Source organism: Ursus americanus, chromosome 4, assembly GCF_024610735.1.
Source record: "Ursus americanus isolate L20-20 chromosome 4, mUrsAme1.1.p, whole genome shotgun sequence".
Classification (NCBI taxonomy): Eukaryota; Metazoa; Chordata; class Mammalia; order Carnivora; family Ursidae; genus Ursus; species Ursus americanus.
Genome location: NC_142130.1, coordinates 95688816 through 95712172, shown reverse-complemented (window position 1 = coordinate 95712172; position 23357 = coordinate 95688816). Strand labels below are relative to the sequence as shown.

At 53.6% G+C, this 23357-nt stretch overlaps 1 protein-coding gene across 2 annotated transcripts in view; it reads left to right on the top strand.

Moving 5' to 3' along the window:
* The window catches only part of PRDM15 (PR/SET domain 15), a 67838-nt gene that overhangs the window by 675 nt on the left and 43806 nt on the right, over positions 1 to 23357 (top strand). For both annotated transcript variants that reach the window (XM_087861819.1, XM_087861818.1), the window contains exons 2-6: positions 14216 to 14319; positions 17834 to 17879; positions 18399 to 18492; positions 20765 to 20918; positions 22660 to 22912. In XM_087861819.1, coding sequence (XP_087717945.1) covers positions 17843 to 17879; positions 18399 to 18492; positions 20765 to 20918; positions 22660 to 22912 — 538 coding nt within the window. In that variant the 5' untranslated portion in view covers positions 14216 to 14319; positions 17834 to 17842. The remainder of the gene's footprint in view (positions 1 to 14215; positions 14320 to 17833; positions 17880 to 18398; positions 18493 to 20764; positions 20919 to 22659; positions 22913 to 23357) is intronic.

Here is a 23357-nt window from a genome sequence, read left to right as displayed (position 1 = left end):
GTCCCGGCGGTTAGGAAGGCAGACCGGGCAGTCCAGGCAATGGGGCTCCCTAGGCCCCCCCAGAGCACTCCGCCCTCGCCCCGTTTCTGTAAACCCTTGGGCGGCCGAGGGAAGGGAGTGAAGTCCGTAGACAGGTGACATGGGGTGGCCGGCTGTGCCGGGAAGGGGTTCGCCGGCCGCCCTGGTGAGGCCCGGCCCGGCGCACAGGTGGAGACGCTGGCCATGTGGCCTCTGGCGAGAGGGACAGGTGTGCGCGGTGAGGGTCGGGTTTGGAAGACAAGAGTAAACTCACTGTGGAAAATCGACCTACTTGATAGAGTTATGGGTTCACCTTTATTAAGCTCCTGAAGCAGGGGATGGGGTTTTTCCCCGCAAATGCTCAGAAATTGCCCCAACTCTCCCCCCCCACCAAAGGGTAAGTTAAAATGGTAGAAACAAGCGTGACATCAGAGACTCGCGGACCCTGTATGTATTGAACGCTGCCAACACAAAACCACCTTTGCTTAAGCCACTTCATAAAATCCGGATTCACCAGAAAAATTCGGAGAACCCAGCTTGGTTCCCAGAGATATTTTTGAGGATGAAAAGTAGGGAAGCATCTGGTTTTGTGATAAACCTTAGAAGGCAGTGAGGAGAGACGGGTCCCAGAGGGTGCAAGGAGGTAGACGCTGTGTTGACAAGTGAGACGCCCCAGCCCCAGCACAGCACACCATGATATTTTGTTTCAGAGCTGTACCTTCTCCCATCGTCCATGTTTTCACTGCTCCACGCAGCCTCTCTGAATTTCCTTGACATCACTGCCTTATGGTGAATAGTTACCATGTAGAGCTGTAGTTTGGATTCCGAAAGGGAAAACCAGCAAAATTTCTCCTTTATAGAGTTTTCCCTGTTGACATCTTTGATTCATACTTGTGCAAAAAAAGTTCCCAACAGAGAATATAATGTTATGTTCTATTTTGGAAGCAGAAAGGACGGTTATTTTTTCCCAGAAGACAAATAAATAAATTAAAAAATCAACCCCAATTACAAGCCTAATACCTTTCCTTAGAGTAATTATAGTTGAGAAAGAACTCTGTTTGCCTCAGATAAACCTCTCATTATCATTCTTTTGATATCATTATCTGGGGAGAAAACCAGTAAAAGAACACTCCTCCCATTTTGCAGACTTAAGGGAGATTTAAGGTACGTTTCTGATACACACATGATTTCAGAGGCTAAGTTTGTTCAGTGACGACTTATGTGCTTTCTCAGTCTTCTTGTCACACTTGTAAGGGGTGGGTGGTACAGTCCCAGCTCACCTCAAACAGTTCACGGGTGTGCGTTTTCATCCCTTTGGCCATTCATTCCACAAATATTTATTGAGTGTGGGCCTATCATGTGCTGGGCACTGCAGAGAACAGGAGAGAGAGAAAGCCCTGCCTTTTGGATCCGATGTTCTGAAGGAAGGGAGGGAGGCATTGACCAGAAACAGTAAAACTCGGTTAGGTGGACCATGGTTAGAGCAAGTAGGGGAACAGGAAGCAGGTGGGGGCATGGGTAGGGGTGGACACACAGGCAGTCTGAGCGGGGGACATTTGGGCTGCAGCCAGTGCCGTGAGGCGCTCCTGGACGTCCAGGGTGAGAGTGGCAGGGGTAGAGGAGTGGCAGGTGCAGAGGCCTTGTGTGGAACACGCTTTGTGTGCCCAAGGATGAGCAAGGCGGTGTGACCGAGGGGAGAAAGCCCAGGAGGGCCACACAGGCTGTCAGCCATTCAGAGGGCATCCTGCTGCCCAGTGGGTGCCACGGAGGGCTTTGGGCTAGGCTGGGACAAGATCTGTGTCATTTTAGAGATGACCCCATGCTTGCCATGTGGGGAATCCGGGCCTGACAAGATTCCATTGCAAACAGGGTGGAGGCAGGAGGCAAAGGAGGAACCAGGACAAAGGGTATTTCCAGAGCCAGGAGGCCTTGCTGCAGGTTTGGTTGGGGAATGTGTGGTGGGTGACTGGAGGTGCCATTTATTGAGGTGCAGGTGACAGGTTGAGGGAGACTGTGGAGGAGGGGGTGGTGATCAAGGGCAATCAGGGCCCTGCAGACAGTGGCGTCTTTAAACTGCCGCTCTGCAGTGGGAGAAACCCTTGCTCAGGGCCTAGAGTCTGCGTCCTCGCCTTGCTGCGCACTCTGATCCTGAGAAAGGGTCGTTTCTCTCGGAGTCCAGGAGAGAGCAACCCCCACCCCCAGTCCTGGGGTGGGCCGTGGCCCTGGGGTACAGAAACCTCAGGATCCAACAGCTATGTGGGTGTCGGGGGAGTGGCTTCGCTGTGGGTCAGAGACCTCAGGCTTTCGGCAGACGGAAGGTGTCCTTGTGCCGACGGAGGAGGTGGGGACCCTGGGCGGTCACGGTGGTCACCGATGAGTGGCTGCATGAGAGAGACACTGCGGTAAGGAGCTGCTCACTCCCGGTTACCCATGTGTGGAGTGAGGCTCCTTGCACTCACATTGACAGAAACGAAGAGTAGGAACAGATGTGAGCGTGTGTCCGTGACAGGTGAACCGGCTGGGGAAAGGCTTCTCTGCTTCATCAGGCATGGCTTCTATGTTGGGTGACTGTTTATCGAAATGTGTGCTGTCGTTTTGTTTGGATCAGTGGGGTTCCAGTTACTGCAGTGCTAACTCAACCCGGAAGAAGCGATCACACGCTCTGGTCCTAGAAAATCAAGACGGATTTGACTGATGTGCATAAATTGATGTGCGTATTTGCAGGGTGGGCACTAACGTCATTTCAGGCAAGAGCACGGAGCAGTGTGTTTAGTGTCTGCAGGGAGGGGGATGCAGATCCCAGACAAAGAAGGGCCGTGAACTTCCTGACGGTGGAGGGAAAGCTCGTGCCTGTGCTTCGTAAACAGATGGCAGTAGATGTCACACTGTTGTGCTTGATTCCAATAGTCATGTTTAGAAGAGTGACCTAACGGTTTTATTTTAAGAAGCCAATATTTATAATATGCTGGAAATTATGTCCCTTGCAGCTGTTAAAACTAGGGACGAGCAGTTTAAGCTGTCAGCTCCAGTGCAGGAAATGTCAGCAAAGAGGTCGCTGGTGCCTGGAACCAGGTGTCAGGTGGGGTCAGGGGCGGAGGGCTGGACTAAGGGCTGGATTGGGGACACGGGCATGGGAGGTGACACGGGAGCAGGTGCTGGGTCTGGAGGGAGAGAGGACCCAGGGGCAGCCTGGGTTACCCCCACCACCACCAACACCGGGGGCAGCTTTGGACAGGAGACAGGAAGGCGCCCCCAGAGAGACTAAGGAAGACTGGGAGTTTCCAGAGGGAGGGCGTGAGGGCTGCCTGCAGACCGCCCCCCCCATGCCTAGCGCTGATGGAGGGCTGACTCGTTAAGACAAAGGCGCTGGGGCTGATGGGCTCGCTTGGGTGGAGCCATGGGAGCGAATCCTCCCTTTCAAGAGAGAACAGGAGATGAGGAAGCCAACAGAGTTCTTCCCAGGAGTTTCGCAATAGAAAGAAACAGAAATGGGGCTTTAGAGCCATGGGGGAGGTGATGTAAGGAAAACATTTTTGTTTTAATGAGTGAGCTCTGGTTGAGGCTGCTGTGAACCTTCCAGGGCCGAAACTTGCAGAGAGAGGTGTGTACTGAGGAGGGTGCAGGTGGCCTGGGTCTTCCAGGGAAAAGTGGGCGTGGCGGGCTGTGTCCGGCAGGACTGGTGTGGCCAGGAGGGCCCTGCGGAGGGGGCGGGCATTGGATGAGGTGCCCAAGACTGGGTAGGAGTTTGACAGATGGAGGAAGAGAGTTTCTGAAACAGGAAACAAGAAGGGGTCATGGAAGCTGGAAGCTGGCCATGGATAATTTGGGGTGTTGAGCCCTTGGAGTGGCGCAGGGGGGCAGCTCTCGGTCACAGTGGGGGCCCTTCTGAAATGCACAGAAATCTAACTCTAGACCCTCCCCTGAGCCTTCCCGAGCCTGCAGGATCGGAGTTTCACAAACTCACACAAAATTGAATCTTGGGTTTCTCAGAGATGATGCCTTTCTTTGCCTGGTCTGTCCCATGGGTTACTGGCTCCGTTTGGCTCGTTCTTGGTGTCTAGCATGATCCGCATGTCCAGCTTATAGCCGTGAGCCTTGGTGGATCGCACACGTCCGCAGAACGCCGCCGCCCAACGGCCTCCTGCCCTTAATGCAGCTGGAGGCACACTCTTCGAGACTCGGCTGTCTTTACATCATGGTCCGCGCGGGGATGATGCTCGGGCAGGACTGTACTTCCTGCTCGCGCTCCGGGGAGGAGAGCCTGTCCCCGCAGGACAAGGAGCCTTAGAGAAGGAGCGATGCACGCGTTTCGCCTTGTGTAAGGCTAAAAATGAATGTACTGATCAGTTATAGTACATTTGCCTTTGATTGTGGCCCAAAACATAGGTGTGATTTTAACAACACGTCAGTCCAGAAATTGATGGAGTCCTTGTTCTGAGCTGGCAGCTTCTGTCCTGTTAATTGATTCTGCGTTCTCAGTCTCTGCTCGTCCCTCGGGGCCCCTCTCCCCGGCACGCCTGACTTCCCTGAACTCTGTCCTGCACCACTTTGCATTGTGTCCACGGAGCTCCCCCACCTTCTGCTAAGAACGCATGAGGGTCTTTTCATCACCAAAGCTCCCAAGGGGGCCTGGTTTGAAAATGTCAGCCTCCCATATAGAAATGTGTGTGTGCAGAAAGACAGCTGTCACGTGGGGCCCTATTCTGCACGAGAAAGGCCATGCTACCTCGGTTTGCATTTTCAGGGAGGCGGAGTGCAGACCTCTCTCTCCGCTCATTGCTCAGAAATCCTCTTAAAGAACCAGACGTACATGTCAGAGATATAGACGTTGTCTCTGATGAGACGAAGGGGTTCAGGAAGAGGAAACAGGAGAAACTATAAAAGAAGTAACACAAGAAAATCTGCAGGCTGAGGGGGTCCCCCACCAGCGCTCAGTCCCGAAGCAGACTGGGACACGTGAGGGCAGTGGAGTGAGACAGAAGGTCTGAAAGCTTCTGGGGGCAGGGATCCCATGCAGAGGCTGGCCGGCGGGCATGGTGTCAGCCTTCCCCTGCTCGCGGGACGCGGGAGGACCGTGGCATCCTGCCTTCCTGGTCTGAGTGAACCAGCTTTCGTGGGAGACACGAATGAAGACGTCTGCAAATGTGGCAAGTCTTCCCAAAAGATGTGCCTCCCACACACCCGTCCAAGGAAACCACTGGGAAATGTGCCCCTAGATTGAGAGAGTGACCCCGAGGATGGAGGCAAGGACACTCAGGAGTCCAGAGCGGCTCACTAACCGAGTCCGGGCGCCGGGGAAGCACGGGCCCAGCCCCAGCCTGTGTCCGGCCTCCAAGGTACGCTCGGGAGCGCGGTGGGCCCCCTGCACCCTGGTGATGGCTTGACCCGGGGCAGACAAACTGACGCTGTGAGGAGGCGCGGTTGCAGGACGCGGGGAGGCGTAGCCATGGGCACCTGGCCCCAGTGCTGCCACCTCCGCCCCCAGCAGCGTCTGCACACACACATGCACCCCGCCAAACCTCCCGCGGCAGAAGCCACACACAGACTGTACGCAAGGTCTGCACACCAGCACATACGACAAAATCTGCACACGGCACAAGAGTGACGTGAAACAACAATACACAGAATCTACAAACACAAGGTCTCCGCAGACAACACACAACAGGAGCCGCACAGAAACAACACAAAACCTATGTGAAACAATACAGCAAATCTACACACAAGCAGCGTGACCTGCACAGAGCCACACAACAAAATCTGACACACACGTGCAGCGAAACGGTACCTACAAATGGTAAGAACTAAGAACGTGTGAAAAAATAGGTCATTACCTTTAAACGGCGTACCGGAAATGAATTAATCAGTTTGTTTGAGCAAGCAGTCAAGAGTGTTTTCAGAGTCCTAATATTACAAACACCGATTTAACGAAGACGATGTTGGGGAAGCTGGCGGGGGGAGAGTGGGGATGCTCCCTGTTCGTCGGCTGCGGTGAGAACTGAGGGTGCAGCCCCCAGAGGTGAGCCGTCAGGGGCCTCAGCGGAGGCCTGTCCTTTCCAGATGTGGAAGCAGACGTGGCAGAAAGACAGACAGGAGAGAGCCCCGCCGGGGAGGCGCGATCAGAAACCGGGGCAGTGGTTTCCTTCCAGAGGCCTTTTGGCCTCCACAGTGCGTGTATGGTTAGTAGCCGTTAACCTTTATTTTTTTTTTTAAGGATTTATTTATTCGAGAGAAAGAGCAATTGAGCAGGGGGAGGGGCAGAGGGAGACAGAATCTCTAGCAGATTCCCAGCTGAGCACGAAGCCTGACGCGGGGCTCAATCCCATGACCTGAGATCAGGCCCTGAGCCGAAATCGAGAGTCGGGCGCTGGCCTGCCCCGCCCGGGTGCCCCGTAGCTGTTCACTTTGATGGATGAGAAGAAGAGAAAGACATGGGAACAGGAGGTCCTGCTGCGCTGTCATCCAAGGACCCTGCCCTGAGAGGTGGCTTGAGCTGGCCCAAGACAGTTTTCATCCTGCGGGTCAGGTGGTATGTGCCCCACCGCCCAGGGGCCTCCTGTCCCCACGTCCCGGGTCCCGGGTCCCGGGTCTGGAAACACGGTACCAGCTGGGGAGCTGGGGCCATCCTGCAGTGAGAAAGCTGCTGGCAAGGCCATGTGGCCACAGCAGAGGCCCGTGTTCCATGTCCATCCTGCTCAGACACGCAGAGAGGCTCTGGGCTTCCCACGTCTGCTTTCAAGAGCCGCTATCAGCCTGCAGATTCTGGAGTGGGAACCAGTAGCGTGGGTGAAGCGGTTCTTGGAAATTAGTCTCTAGGCAATGAAGTGTTCCTCAAATGGTCACTAAGGCCCGGGCCGGGCACGGCTGTGCAGTGGCCCGTCACACTCAAACTCCGTCCTCATGGTGGCCTCACTGTGGCAGGGAGAAAGGGTGTGGGCATGAACAGTGGCAGCCTGGGGCTTTACAAATGGAGAAAGCACGCACGCCGTGTGGGAGAGAGGGGGAGATGCCCCCGCACGAGGCAGAGGCCAGGCGAGGCGGTGGGGCTGGCGGGAACGCGGGTAAGGGAGGCTCAGAAAGGTCCAGAAATGAAAAGTCTGGGGTGTGGGAGATTACTTCATTGGGCTGGAGCAGAGAGTCACGTATGATGGGAGATAAGATTAGGAAGAACTGAAGATTATAACCAGTTTACAGAATTGTCAATGCCAAGTTCATGGGTTTGCACTAAGCAACCAGGCATGATTCCTGTGTCGTGCTGCTTCTCTCTGACACTGAAGGCTTGTTTCTGAAAAATAGATACACGGCAGAGTCATAGGGGGTGAGAGTTGTGCCATGGAAAGTGCTAGGGAGCCACTGTTTTATGGGGTTGTATCAATGAGCTAGAATTTCAAAACCATACCTGTGCAGGCTGGAAGGGGACTCATTGTGCGAATGAGGAAACTGAGGCCCACGGAGAGGAAATAACTCACACGGAGGTGTCTAACATACAGAACACGGCAGAGCCAGGCTCACACCCTGGTCCCTGGTGCCTGTGCCCTACAGCAGGACCAGGCCCTTTCCTTGCACGGACGCACCCCGTCTGTGCTCTGGACTGAGGGTCTCTAGTGTGTGAAGCAGTGTGTGCAGAAATGTTCTTGCCCAAATAAGATCAGACACTGCTGGGCTAAACACATTCCAACAGATTTTTATTGCAGGACTTCTCGGGGCCATTGTGAATCAGGACTCCAGAATGGGACTCTGCAATGTCTCACAAATTTACTGGCCACAAAATTCCTCTCTATCCACCTGCTGCTTCCCTGGGGCCTGTCCCCCCCAACAGACCATCTTTCAGGAATGTTCCACAGCACACGTTTGTCAAGATAGCTCTTGCTTGTTTGCTCTTTCCTTTTCGTGATTTTTCCCTTAATGCTTTTAATATTTTCACGGCACATGTACCCAGTGGGAAAATGTCCTTCTTGCTTAAAAAACCTTCCCTGAGCCTCTAGACCAGGACTGAACACTTGATATGGCTGATCTGATACATATGACAAAGTTCGTTAATTATTCTTGTATTAATTACATGTTGAAATGATAATATTTTGGGTATATTCTGTTAACTAAAACATTACCAAAATTACATGTGTGAATTCCAGCAAGATTTCATATCGATGAAGGCAAGATTGTTCTAAAAATTTGTATAGAAAGTCAAGGAATGAGTATGGCTTAACCCATTTTGAAGAAGAAGAATAAAGTGTGAGGAAACACTCCACCTTGATGTGAGACTTATTCCAAAACTGTGGTACTTAAGACAGTAGTGAGTGCTGTCCACCGAATGTGGTGCTGGCCGGGGATGGACACAGCGGGCGTTGGAACAGAAGAAAGAACCAGACATAGCCACACAGAGAGAGCCAGCTGGTTTTGGGCAGAGGCGCGAAGCATTTCAGCGGTGCTGACCCAGTTGTTCATCTGTAGGCAGAATAACCTCGACCCCACATCTTATACAAACATTAATTCAAATGGGAGAATGTCCTTTAACGTGTAAAACTGTAAGACTCTCCTAAGGAAGCTAGGAGGAAATTTGGGGAGCCAGGGCTTATGCATGGGTCGTAGACAGGACACCAAAAGCATAATCCATAGAAAGGAAAATCAGTGAGTGGGACTCTATCAAATTAAAAACCTCCGTTCTGCAAAGACCCCGTAGGGAGGATGCAAAGCAGTGCTGTTGCTGTAGGGTGGGAGGAAATGCTTGGGAGCCACGTTTCCGACGAAGGATCTAGATATGTGGCAACCTTCAAAATACAAGAGGGAAGAAAAAACCCAGACGGTCTGAGAAAATGGGCAAAGGACGCGAGGGGACACTACTAATGAGGGTTTACAGATGGCAGAGCAGTGCACGAGAAGCTGTCCAGTATCATTAGCCGTCAGGGACGTGCGACGTGGAGCCACAGTGCGATGCCAGGGTCCCTCTGTGCGAGCGGCTACAGTCAGACTTGGTGACAACCCCGGATGCTGGCGAGGACGCAGACTGCCGGCCTCTCACACACTGTGACAGCTTCTTAGTCAACAAAGCCTGCACTTGTCAGCGACCCAGGCTGACCCCTTGCACTTCGAGGCATGTATCCCAGAGAAGTGACAGTCGTGACCACAGAAAGCCTGTGCACAATTGCTCATAGCGGCTTTATGTGTAAAAGCCCAAGTCGGGGGAAGCCCAGGTGTCCCTCAGCGAGTGAACGGTTCAGCTGACTGTATCGTGCTCACACGGCGGAGTAACTCAGGACTGAACAGGGATGTCCGGGATCCGTGTGACAACCTGAACAGACCTCAGGGGCATTTTGCTGAGTGAAAAAAAGCCAGTCTCCAAAGGTCCCATCGTGTACGATTCCACTATACAACGTTCTTGAAACGACAGCGTGTCAGAGATGGAGACTGGCCTCGTGGTTAGCAGGGGTTGGGGTGGCAGGGCGGGAGGGGGTGTGACCGTAGAGGGGGCGCAGCAGTGAGGTCTTCTCCAGAATGGAAGAGTCCTCCTGCATCTGGGTTGTGGAAGAGGCTCCACAGATCTGCAGCTGTGATAGCAGGACACGGAGCGACACGGACACACACCGCGCCCAGGTCACCTTCATGGTGTTGGTACTATGCCGTGGCCACGTGGGAGCTGTGATGTTATCCATAGTTACATAAGACACGGCCGTCGGGGAAGACTGAGTGAAGGGTATTTGGGGCCTCTGTGTGCTCTTTTGGAAATTTCCTGTGATTCTATAATTATTTCAAAATGTAACACAAACAGCTCCCAGAACATTGCGTGTGTGGCTCACTGGAGACTTGTGTTGGAGGGCGCTGCGGAGGTGAATCTGGTAAATCGTCCCAGCCGGGAACAGACTCACAGGACGCCATCACCTTGCTCCCAGATCCGTCCCCTGTCACATAGATGGTCCCGGGAGGGGCAGGGAAGGCCCAGCCAGGCCAAGAAACGAGACATAATCTTCATTTCACACTTGCGTCACCAGCCTCTCTGAAAACGCCTCTCTCTCCGAGTTATTTTTAGCAGCCTGTGTTTTAAGATTGTGATGTGTTCGCTTTGCAATGTTTCAACCCGGGCTGCTTTTTCTAAATCAGTGCTTTTGCAGGTCACGTTAAAAGATCATCTTTTTCCCACCTCCTGTCCGCTAGGATGGCGACTATAAAAGCAAATGAACAAGATAGGGGGTGTTGGGAGGATGCGGGGCAGTTGGAAGCCTCGGGCACCGTCGGCGGGAGTGGAAGGTCTCCTGGCCGCTGTGGTTCCAGTGTGGCGACTCCTCAGACGGTGAAACAGAGTTCCCCTGCGGTCCGGAGTTCCAGCTCTGTGTCTGCACCCAAAGAAGTGGAAGCAGGGCCTCGAAGAGATGCTTGTGCCCCCGCATTCACAGCCGAGGGGTGGAAACAGCCCAAGTGCCCGCGGGCGGATGCATGGCCCTGCGCGGCGCGGCCTGGCCGTCGGGGGAGGGGCGTCCCGGCTGCAGCAGGAAGGGCCTTCTGAGCCCTGCTGCACGTCGGGGAGCCTGGCGGACACCGTGCTGAGTGCCACGGACCAGACACAGAAGGACGAGTTCTGGGGGGCTCCCCCTGCGTGCTGGACCTCCGGTGGTCAACCTCACGTGAAGTAGTCTTCATAAAAACCGTCCGTACGCTCTGCCGAGGGTACATAGGGGCTCTACTGGCTTCTTTCCTGCTCCGGGCCCCTTTACGCAGACCTGCGTTCCGGAGGAGGTTTGGCGTGTGTGGTCTGTGCTGCCTCGCTCCTCTCCAGGTCGGTGTTGGACTGGTGGCGGGTTGCAGAAGCCTCTGAATGGCTGGTGTTCTGTAGACCCACACTGTGTTTTTCTAGAAGTTTCCTGCAAAACTCAGAATAGTCCAATGAGGTGTCTGGGCTTTCTGAGTGAGGGTGGTGGTGGGATGTCTTCCCCGCATCTCAGAGTTTGGGCTGACGAACGTCTGTAGCCATAGAAATGAACCCTGGTTCTTCACCACCTGCACAAGGCGGCCAGGCTCGGGCACAGCAGGGGACCCATGGCCATCACGGGAGACACGTGGTTGGCTTGGCACTCTCCTGCGGCCATGCCTAGACCCCATACAGATTGTGACCTTGTGATTGACCCTGGTGGGGTGGCCCTGCCTGGTAACCACAGGGGCAGCTGGTGCACCTTGCTCAGACCTTTCCCCCTTTGTACCGAGAAAGGAGTGCGTAAGGTTGCCCTGGGGAATGGAGGCCCTCTTCCAGGAAGTGGAGGGCGAGGATCTATTTGGCCAAATCTGGATCCCACACACCAGCCCTTCCAAGTTCCTTTCCAGCAGGTTCTGGGGTGCCCCTGCCCTGTCGTAGTTTGTGGAAGGGGAGAGGGCTTATACTTTTCTACTGCCCCAAGTAAGGCAGACCTTCACAACGTGGCGATGGTGGGTGCCTGTGCATCCCGGGGCAAGAGAGGGACGTTGCCTTCTGTGAGCCGATGAAATGCTGTCACGGGGCACCAGCCACTTTCCTGAAAAGCTGCCATTTCCTGTGATAGCATCATCCATTTACATGCTTTCTTCACTAATAGATTTTACTGTTCGAGCTTTCTTTCAAGTATGTGTAGCTGGAAACCTTCAAAAGGCTCAGTGTCCAGGGAGGGAAGGCAGGAGCCCCGGGACAGCAAGGCCAGGCCCGTGTGGCCACCCCCGGAGGGCACCCAGGAGGAGGGCTTGCCGGGCCTGGCCTGTGTGGGGGCGACTGCACAGGTGGGCCTTGAATTCTGGGCCCACAATGGCAGAGCCTTGCCCCGAGCAGGTGCTCTGTGAACACTGAGGAAGAGAGAGAGGCATTTACAGTCACTTTTGATGGGAATGTGGGGGGTCTCTTTCCAGTCTTACTGCTAATCTACCCAAACTTCGGAAGTTTCTGGCCTCAGTTTTGCAAATGAAGCATTTGAAACTTTCCAACCAAGTCTTAATTATCGGGAGGTACTGAGGAGTCCAGTGAAAAGGTATCAAGGCTTACTGTATATGGAGCGTGGCATTCAAAGGATGTAAGAATTTGAAAAGGGAGTAGAAAGATCGAGATCAAGCTCCTGTTGGAAATCCAGTAAAAAACCCCAAAAGCAAAAAATAGACATTGTCCATGATTTATGACAACTTGAAGTAACTGTTTAATAGGAAGGGTCAACTTCGTTTTGGGATTTGGGGAGGCAGAGTAGTGGACAGGGAGGAAGGTGTCTGGAGGGTGAACCTGGGCCCTGTCTTGAACGAGCGGGACTTGGGCAGGGCAGGGGGCTCCAGGGAGGCAGGCCATACCCCAGGAGGGGACCTCGGTCCATAGCTGGGGGCTGGGGGGAGTGCAGGGATGTACTCGGGGAAGCGGCCGGCTCTGTTAGCAGATGCCGCCCTGCCCGGTACCTGGCCCGTGCGGGCTGAGCAAGGCCAATGGCTCTTGCCCTGTGGTCTTTTAGGGTCACTAGATAAATAACACACAGAAGTGATTACAGTGGTCAAAAGTGCAGTGAAGGAAAATTGCAGGGTGCTTTTAGAAAGTGTTACAAGGCCTTAATTTGAACAGGTGGACCAGGAAACCCCTCCCCAAAGATGTGCCAATTAAGCTAAGATGTGAAGAATGAGTAGGTGTTAGCCCCAGAGCAGGGGGAGGTTCCAGGCACAGGGAACAGCATGTGGGAGGCCCAGAGGCAGGAAGGCGCTGGGTGCTTCTGGGAACTAAAAGAGGCCATCGTGGCCCAAGAGGGTCAGTGAGGGGAGGTGGGCAGAGGAGGCTGGTGGGCTTGGGTTTTGTCCTGGGGACAGTGGGAAGCCATCGGCTTTCCGGCTGGCAGGTAGTATGATTAGGTTCCAGTTCTAGAAGCAGCCCCCTCTGCGGTGTGGGAAATGGGGTGGCCGGCCCGGGTGGAGCAGGAAGAGCCTTCTGGAGGCCCTTCCAGGGGGGAGAAGGTGGGTGTGGTTAGGGGATGTGGTGGAGGCTGCAGGTAGGGTCTGTGGGACCGTTGCCCCTGGGGCGGGATGAGCCTGGGTCTCGGAAACCGTGTTCTTAGATGTGGGAGGCACAGGAAGGCCCAGATTGGCAGGGAAGCCAAGAAGGGTCTGGTCCTCATTTCTGGTAGATGGGCGGCGCTCAGACGTGGGGTGCTGCAGAGTAACCTGGGGGTTTGTGGGTGCAAGGACCCAGAGAGTCTGCTTCAGCAGGTCTGGGGAGGGGCCCGAGAATTCGCATTCCAGAGAAATTCCCAGGTGCTCGTCCAGGGACCACCCTTGGAGAACCACTAGCATGAGGTCACTTTTCACAGGATGGGGAGTTAAAATGGCCAAATCTTATGCTTGTGGTCTTTTTGGGTTATTTTCCCTAAAACACTGCTGATAGTCCATCATCCTGGGATTTCTTACGTGCCACGAATGTCTGGGGACTGGACGTGCCCGTGCAGAGGGGCCATCAGCGCTACAGGGACTCTGCGACGATGGCAGACTTCAAGCTGCCCCCTCACTTCAGGCCTCACTTGCTGTCCAGGGGTGGCTGCGATCTGTTTGCTTGGCTTTTAAGAACCATTTTAGGGCTGTGTCTCGGGGATCAGATGCTATTAGTAAGGGATGTTCTTTCCCGGGACGCAGTGTACTGACGACGCTAGCAGTAAAAGGCTGAAACCCCCCGTTGTTCCCTGCCCACTACCATTTTCTTCCTGTGGCCCAGCCTCACACTGAGTCGGACGGGTTTCCTGCCCCAGCTGTGGGCTTGGAGGAGCCGCTTCTTTGGGGACACTCAAGGGGCAGGAGACGGTCAGCTTCTCCTCCCTTGAGGGTGCAGAACAGAGGCAGCCCCCCCAGGGCTCGGTGGGTCTAGCCAGGCTAATGCGAGGAATGCCCGAGGCAACTGCCCTTGTCTGCACCCTGCGGTTCTGACAGGTTCTGTAGGGACCCCGTGTTCTGCCTGCCACGAGCCTGCAGCATTGAGCAGCTTCTGAAGAGCCTGTTCTGGGGGTGCCCGGATGGCTCAGTTGGTGAAGAGTCCACGTCCTGACTTCAGCTCAGGTCATGATCTCAGGGTCCTGGGATCGAGCCACGCGTTGGGCTCCCTGTTCCGCGGGGAGTCTGCTTGAGATTCTCTCTCTCCCTCTGCCCCTTCCCCACCTCTAAAATAAATGAATGAATGAATGAATGAATGAATGAATGAATGAATATTGAAAAGAGCCTGCTCTTGTCTTTTCAGGACTTCCTCCGTTGGGAGCTGGTGCCGGCAGGTGGAAGGATTCGGGCTCACAGGCAGACAGGTTCTCAGGCTCCTCAGGGCGCTCCAGCAACTCGCTAAAGCAGGTGTCCATGTGTTTGTTTCTTCTGCCTCTTTGTCCCTCTTCACCTCCTGCTCAGTGACCACATGCTGTCCCCATTCTGGCCTCTGACCACCCCCGTGGTACCATCCACCAGGAAACCCTACGTTAAAGCTACTAGGGCCACAATGGGACATTTTTCAACTTAAATGGGGATTCCAGGAAAATACTGGGCTGTGTTTGCAAAAATAAACACCCTAGTTATTGATCCTTGGCCCCTTTTTTTTTTTTTTTAGAGGGGTCAGGGGGAGGGCAGAGGGAGAGAGAGAGGAGAGAGAAACTTAGCGGACTCCACGCCCGACATGGGGCTCTATCCCAGGACCCTGAGATCATGACCTGAGCTGAAATCAGGAGTCAGACACTTAACTGATTATGCCACGCAGGCGTCCCGGTCCTTGGTACTTTGAAGGCAGCTTGGAAATCCCATCTCTCTGCCTTGTCTCCTTGTCGCTAAACCACCTCTTCCCCAGTGAGGTTTGGAACTCTCTCCCCTCTGCTCATGTGAACATGTGTTCGGGGATCTGAGTTTTCATTTGGACTTTGCATCATCTGCTTTTCGTTCTTCAAGCTGCCGCTGGGGTAGAGGTGGGACAGAGGCCATGTGAAGTCAGCATGCAGGAGGAGCCAACCTGTATCCTTTGCCCAAAAAAGAACGTAGCAGTACAGAGGGGCTCCGACAAGAGCTGAGATGCACGAAGGTTGTGCGGGCTTGGCTTCACTGGGGATGGAGGAAGTGGGAGAGAAGAGGAATTATTATTTTTAGTGCATGCTGGGTGTATTGTACTTTATGCCCCCCCAAAACCACATGAGGTGAGCGTTAAAAAAATTATTTTAATTCCAGTATGGTTGACATACAGGGTTATGTCAGTTCCAGGTGTGTGATGCAGTGACTCAGCACTTCCATACATCACCCGGTGCTCATAGGATAAGTGGACTCCCCATCACCCATCTCACCCATCCCCCTACGCACGTCCCCTCTGGTGGCCATCAGTGTGTTCTCTGTAATGAGGAATCTGTGTTTTGGCCTGTTTCCTTTTTTCTTTGTTCCTTTGTTTTGTTTCTTAAATTCCACAGGTGAATGAAATCATGTGGTATTTGTTTTTCTCTGACTTATTTCACTTAGCGTTATACTCTTTAGACCCATCCATGTTGTTGCGAATGGCAAGATTTCCTTCTTTTCGTGGCTGAGTGATATTCCTGTGTGTGTGTGCGTGCGCGTGCGTGTGTGCGCGCGTGCGTGCGCGCGTGTGTTCGTGCGTGTGCGCGTGTGTGTGCGCGTGCGCGCGCGCGCGCGTGTGTGTGTGTGTGTATAATATACCACCTCTTCTTTATCCATTTATCAGCTGATGGACGCTCGGGCTGCTCCGTGTCTTGGCTGTTGTAGATAACACCGCTACAAACATTGGAGTGCATGTATTCCTTTGAATTAGTGTGTTCGTATTCTTTGGGTAAACACCCAGTAGTGGAATTACTGGATCATATGGTAATTCTATCTTTAACTTTTTGAGGACCCTCCATACCGTTCTCCAGAGTGGCTGCACCAGCTTGCATTCCCACCAGCAGTGCACGAGGGCTCCCCTTTCTCTGCATTCTCGCCAACACCTGTTGTTTCTCGTGTTGTTGATTTTAGCGGTTCTGACAGGTGGGAGGTGATTTCCTGGAGAATGATGAGTGATACAGAACAGCTCCACAGGTGTCTGTTAGCCTCTGGGTGTCCTCTTTAGACAAATGTCTGTTCATGTCTTCTGCCCATTTTTTAATTGGATTATTTGGGTTTTTAGAAATTGAGTTGTATCAGTTGTTTTGGATACTAACCCTTTATTGGATAGATCATTTGCAAATATCTTCTCCCATTCCATAGGTTGCCTTTTTGTTTTGCTGATGGATTCTTTCCTTGTGCAGAAGCTTTTCATTTTGATGTAGTCCCAATAGTTCATTTTTGCTATTAGTCCTTTGCTTTAGGAGACATATCTGGAAAAATGTTGCTACGGCTAATGTCAGAGAAGTGACTGCTTGTGTTCTCTTCCAGGATTTTTATGGTTTCAGGTCCCCCATTTAGGCCTTTAATCGATTTTGGGTTTATTTTGGTGTTTGGTGTAAGAAAGTGGTCCAGTTTCTTTCTTTTGCATGCAGCTGACCAGTTTTCCCAACACTATCTGTCTTTTTCCTATTGCATATTCTTGCTGCCCTTGTTGAAGATTAATTGACTATATAATCATGGATTTATTTCTGGGTTCTTTATCCTGTTCCGCTGATCTGTTTGTCTGTTTTTGTGCCGGTACCGTACTGTTCTGATTTCTACAGCTTTGTAGTGTATCTTGCAATCTGGGATTGAGGTACCTCCAGTTTTGTTTTTCTTTTTCAAGATTGCTTTGGCTATTTGGGGGGTTTTGTGGTTCCATACAAATGTTAGGATTGTTTGTTCTAGTGCTGTGAAAAATGCTGCGGGTACTTTGATAGGGATTGCACTGAATGTGTAGATTGCTTTGGGGAGTATGGACGCTTTAACACTACGTGTTCTTCCAGTCCATGAGCACGGGATGTCCTTCCATTTCTTTGTGTCCTCTTCACTTTCTTTCATCAGCGTTTTCTAGTTTTCAGAGTACAGCTCTGTCAATCAGGTAAGCATCTTTATTTCCATGTTATAGGCCCCAGAATTAGCATGTCCAGACCATCCCTCAAACAAGTGGGAGGTCTAACCTCACAGGATCAAAACAAGTGACTGATCTGATAGAGTTTTATGTGGGGAGCAGGAACCCTCCCCTCCACAACGGCGTGCACTCCTCGGGTCCCCAGGAGACATGGGTGTGCACTGGGTGTCAGGCCTAGGGTAGCGACTGAAGGAAAACAGAGGTCGTACTAGACACGAGTGCCCTTGAGGAGTTCACAGTCCAGTGATGGAGGAAAGAGAATCAGAGATGACCGTGTGAAACGGGCTTTTAAAAATGGTGACATATTTGTTTTACAAATGGAAACCGATGGCTAATAAAAAAAGATGAAAGTCTGAGTTCATAAAGACTGTCTAATCTGGAGGACATTCGAATCAATTGCTTTTAATAAAAAACATTATTTTAGGTGAGAAAACAGCTCAAAGCCCCCAGCCTCATCATAAAAAAGGGGACCCCAGGGCTTGGTGCCTTTAAGACCCCATGGAAGGTCCCCACATGAGCTCAAGGAACCTTTACTTTAACTTTAACAGGACTTGTCTTTAAAAATTGCTTTGGCAGGGGCTCCTGGTGGCTCAGTCGGTGAAGCATCTGCCTTCGGCTCAGGTCACAATCCCACGGTCCTGGGATCGAGTCCCGTATCAGGCTCCCTGCTCAGCGGGGAGTCTGCTTCTCCCTCTAGCCCTCCCCCCTGCTCATGATCTCTCTCTCACTCTCTCTCTCAAATAAATAAAATGTTAAAAAAAAGGAAATCCCATTCTTTTAAAAATAAGTAAATGAATATTGCTTTGGCAGAAAGCTCATCATGAACACCAGGCCCTTGTTTCCTGACAGGTGTCAGAAATGGCTGAAGACGGGAGCGAGGAGATCATGTTCATTTGTAAGTAGCCCCTGGCCTGGCCTCGAGCACGGGCGGCACCCCGCTTACTGTCCCAGCAAAGCCGCATCCGCCTTTTGTTTTTATCTGACAGAAAAGCTACTTTTTAAGTTGAAATGGCTCTGCTTGCCATAAGAAACATGTTTATTGCATGAGAAATGCGCTGCAGGGGCGTGGTTTTCAAAGGATCGTCTTTCTCAGAACATTGGGCAAAGGGCACTTTGCAGGGGCTGGCACTGCTTTCGGAAAAGTAAGCCAGGGGTTTAAAGGAGATTTATGATAGGTTAGATTTATGGTAAACAGGTTAAATAGGGGAGTTTTCATTTATTCTCCCTCCTTGGGGAGATCTTGTTCTCTGTGTAGACTGTAGAGTGACTGCATACTTCGAAGTGTGCTGCAGAGGGAGGTCTTTCCCTTGGGGGCCCCATCCTGTGTTTGCACTGTTTTCGTATTTGTGGGGAGCACTGGGGGGGGGGGGCTCCCAACACTCTGTCCCCTCTGACACTCTCATGTCTGTTGCAGGGTGTGAGGACTGCAGCCAGTACCATGACTCCGAATGTCCTGAGCTGGGCCCTGTGGTCATGGTCAAAGACTCCTTTGTGTTAAGCAGGGCACGGTGAGTAGCTACTTGAGCTGGTTTTAGTCCTTCCTGTCAAACAGGGTTGTCTGGATGTGAAATCTACATCTGCAGAAAGGGGAGGTCTTTTAGGGTCCCTGGACCCAATTGCAACGTGGGCGTTCCCCACACATGACCTGGCAATCCTCAGACACCAGCAGGATTCAGCTCTGACCCCATCTGCCCAGGGACAGCGTCGGAACCCACAGGTTCAGGGCCCAGGCCTACAAGACCGCCCCGCACCCCCAACTCCAGACGCCAGACACAGGCCCCAGGCTGTCTCAGAACTCTGGGAAACACTTACTTTAACCAGTTTATTGAAGGATGTGATAAATGATATGGATGAACAGCCAGATGAAGAGACGTGAAGGGTGAGGTCCCAGGAAGGGGCGAGGAGCTTCCCTGCCCTCTGCCTGCACAGAGCTCCAAAGTTCTCCAAACTTGAAGCTCCCCACCCAGTCCTTTTGAGTTTTATGGAGCCTTTGTTATGTAGGCATGACTGACTGAGTCATTGCATTGGCTGACCCAACCTCCAGCCCCTCTCCCCGCCCAAGAGGTCGGGGCGGGGGGGCGGGACTGGAAGTTCCAACCCTCTACTCCTGTGGCTGGTCCCTCGGCACCAGCACCCACCCTGGGGTGGGGTCTAAAAGTCACCTTCGTTATGTCTCTGAAGTGTTTGTGGGAACCGGGGATGAAGCACTTACGTCTGAGCGATGTATTTGGTCATTGAATGACCAAATGCGTATTTCTTATGAATCACGATATCACAGGAGGAAACTGCAAAAACAGAAGGCAGGACTTTGAGCATGACAGTCCTCAGGTTGCAGAGGGTGTGGCATCCGTGGTTTCCGGCCCACGGTGGACGGAGCAGCCTGCCACCGGGATCAGCCAGGACATGTTTCGAGACTAGAACTAGTCTCGTTCTAGTTCAGGGTCCCTAGGGGCCAGCATGGCAGCCGTGGCAGAGCCGATGGGCCGAGGCTGCAGGTCTGCTCCTTCGGTTTTGCCCGTAGACCGAATCTGGGCCTGCCGTCTGACGGATGTCCCCTGTGGGCTGCGTGGGACCCGGGGCAGGGAGGGCAGGTGGACAGGCGAAGCCGTCTCAGCTCCTGGAGAAACACCAGATCTCATGAGGAGGCTCAGTGGCTCTGCCATTCCCATTCTGTACACCTGGGGGGCTGGAGCCAGGGCTCTGAGGGACGGTCTGTCCACGGCCCGGGTCAGCCACGTGGCAGCCATTTGAACTGAGACAAGGCGTTCTGTTTTCCATCCCTGCGCTGCCTCTTCGGCGAACGGAGAGAGTAGCCGACCCCGTGTGGAGTTGTGATCAGTATTATGTTATACACAGTACCTGCCACATGGAGGCGCCATTATTATCTTGGTGTTTCTACAAGCTTCCTAACTGCTTTTTCTAGCGTATTTATTTAGTAACTTTTTCTCACTGTGACTTATCTTCTCAAAACAGATTACTATTTTTGCTTGAAGCGGAAATCTCGTCCGCTGTCCCCCAAAACCTTCACTGGTTGCCTGTTGCCCACGAAACTATGGTAGCAGCTCTTAGTCCCGAGGCTGGAGCCCTCTGTGATTGGGTTCCTCCTCCTTAGCCCAGCCTTCTGCTCGGCCCTGGGTGGGGGCCACGCTCCAGGCTCCCTGGTGCCCCACACACTCATGGACATGGGTCGGGCTTGCCTGAGCCTTGGCTTGTGCTGGGGTCCCAGCCCACGAACCTTCCTCTTTCAGTGGCCCATCCTCAACACTCTCATCATTTAGGTAAAAGCAACCTCTACGGAACTGGCCCATTCAGCCTCTCTGGAAACCCTTTTCTGCTCCTGGGAATGCCGTGGCCCTTTTCCCTTTCTTAGGTACTTTGTACAGAGTGCCTCATCGTGGAGCGCCCCCTCTCTCTGGCCCTGCGGCTCTGGGGGTGAGAGTTCGGTCCCGTTCACCTCTGCTGGCCTATCGCAGCCCGCTCCTGGGTGAGGATGTCAAACACATCCTTTAGTAAATGCCCCTCCCTCCCCATGTGCTCTGGGTGAGTTGTGCTAGGGTGTTGAGGCCTGTCTCCCGTGGCTCAGGCCGTTGAGGAGCTGGGTGTGCACTGGCCGCTGGGCCATCACCCCTCTGTCCTCAGTAGGAAGCTCTTTCTCTCCCTCAGGAATGGTATTTCAGCAAGAGCGAGCTTTTGGGCCATCTTACCCATCTTTCCCCGATGTACGTGGCTGTCCTCCGCCAGCGACGCTCAGGGGCTGAGGGCCTCCCGTTCCATTTCTAGATCATCCCTCCCTTCCAACCTGGAGATCAGGAGACTGGAAGACGGGGCCGAAGGAGTGTTTGCTGTGACCCAGCTCGTCAAGAGAACACAGTTTGGTCCGTTCGAGTCGAGGAGAGTGGCCAAATGGGAGAAGGAATCCGCGTTTCCGCTGAAGGTACGGGTCGGGGCTGGCGGGGGCTTGGGGATGGGCGCGACCTGCCCCCACCCCGTGCGAGGGGAGCCGCGCACTCCGCTGAAGGTACGGGTTGAGGCCTGTGCGGGCTTGGGGACGGGTGCGACCCGCCCCCACCCTGTGCAAGGGGAGCCATGTTTCCGCTGACTGATCAGTGTCTCCTGTGGCTTCAAAGGTCCTAGTTCTGCTTTCTTCCACGACAGTGGTTCTCCTTTTATATTAGTTTGTTTTTATATCACAAAAGCATCAAAGCAAAGCTTGTATTTTATACTTTTCACCTTTGCCAACCCCTGATGAGAGGGTATTGAGAATGCGTGCAAGAGCAGCCCCCCCCAGGCCGCCCTGGCTCCTCTCGCGACCTGGGCTGGCGAGCAGCCTCCGGGCGTGCCTTCCGCGCTTCTCGGGCCATGTCCGCCTGGGCACGCTCACACCTGAGTGGAACGACTGGGCTTTAGCAGAGCTCTTTCAAGAGGAAGAGGTTTTGTTTAGGCAGCGATGAGACATGGGTGCAAAGTTCATTGTCTCGAAAAAGCCCATCAGTCTGAGAGAAGGCAGCTCTTATGTGAAATGGAGCAAACAGAATGGATGTCAGTCGCTGGGAAGGCTCTGAGTTCTCGAAGGAAGACGTGTAGATGCGCCATAAGGCCGGGGACTCGGGTTCTGTCCCCACCCCCCAGCACGTGCCCGAGCCACATACACCTCCAGAAACGCCTGTAACGTGAGCAGTGAGGACCAGGGTGCTGGTCACTGACCCAGAGTGAGCTTTTCCTAGAGGCCCTCAGCAGAGATCTGCGTGTTCCAGTGCAGGCCTGAGATGGGTAGCCTCGGGTTTTTGGTGGTTCTTGGAGAAGTTGAGCTTCTAGGGCAGATTTCAGCAAAATGGGGAGAAGGAAAGGTATTTGATTTGTTCACCAACAAAAGAAATGAAGGAAAGAAAGGTGGTTTTACGTGAAGGAATAAAGAAGCCTGAGGCCAAGCCCCACAAAGGCCATTGGCTGCCATCCTTCGCGGGGCAGACGGGGCCTCCATCCTTTGAGGGAGCCTCTAGCTCCTTAGCAGTGGGGAGCCCCTATGGGAAATATTCGGGAGACGGAAAAGCAAAGAAGCAGGATGGCATCAGAAAAGAGGGCCAGACCCTCCTCTCCTCGTGTGGTGACTTTGAGCTTCAGAATACCGACGTTTCTCCCCTGTTGCCATCCATCAGGCAGCGGGGCGGTGTCACAGGCCAGGGCGCAGCCTGTCAGGATGGACTGGAGTTGGTGGACACTGTTGTGAGAGCGCGGGCATCCTGGTGCCCCCCCCCCCCAGAGCACCAGTAGAACTAGGCATCCTCATTCCCAGCTGGGCTGCGCACGGCGTTTGGATATCCGGATGCCACATGGAGCAGGGGGAGCGCTCAGGTGTCCCAGCAATACCTGGACCGGGAGTAGAACTCAGGTGTCATTACACCCACTTGGAAACTGATCAAAGCCTGAGTGTCCAGCCTCTCACCTGGACCAGGAGTAGACCTAGGGTGTCCCAGTTCCCACCCGGGCTGTACAGAGAACTCAGGTCTTCCGATGAGCCCTGAAATGGGTTCTGTGTGGAGCCTGATCTGGCCTCCAACGAGGCTCTGTCTGGACTGGTTTCCCCCCCGCCCCCCCAACACACACACACGCTGACCTGCCGACAGGTAGATAACCAGCTCTTTTCCTGGCCCCTTGGCGGCCGTGCCCACCCTCAGGTGTTCCAGAAGGATGGACACCCCGTGTGCTTCGACACCTCCAACGAGGACGACTGCAACTGGATGATGCTGGTGCGGCCGGCGGTGGGGCCCGAGCACCAGAACCTGACGGCCTACCAGCACGGCAACGACGTGTATTTCACCACCTCGAGGGACATCCCCCCGGGCGCTGAGCTGCGCGTGTGGTATGCCGCCTTCTACGCCAAGAAGATGGACAAGCCCATGCTGAAGCAGGCCTGCTCTGGAGCCCACAGTAGGTGGCCCCGCTGTCCGGTGGCCGAGGGAGAGCTGTGCCGGCAAGCCGGTGCTCTGGGAGAGGGGAATGGGAGGCTGCTCATGACCCATGGGCCTGGGTCTGCCGTCCTGCTTGTTCAAGGTCTGGGCTCGCCCCTAAGCCGGATGCTGGCCGGGAAATCAGGGTGCTAGGGCACAACAGGCTGATTCCTGGTTCTGCCCTCTGGGCTTTCCATGCGGTAACTCCTCCCCACCCACCATCCTGCGAGGTCTCTGTTTTGGGGCAGAGGAAACGGAGCACAGAGAGGTTGGGGAACCTGCCCTGAGTCACAGTGCAGGAGTTGGAGGAGTCGGGGTTCGGACCTGGACTCTGTCCACCTTGTGGCAGCCTCCTCCAGATCTGGGGGGTGTGTGCTCACGTGTGTACGTGCGCGTGTGTGCCTATGTGTGCACATCTGTTCCAG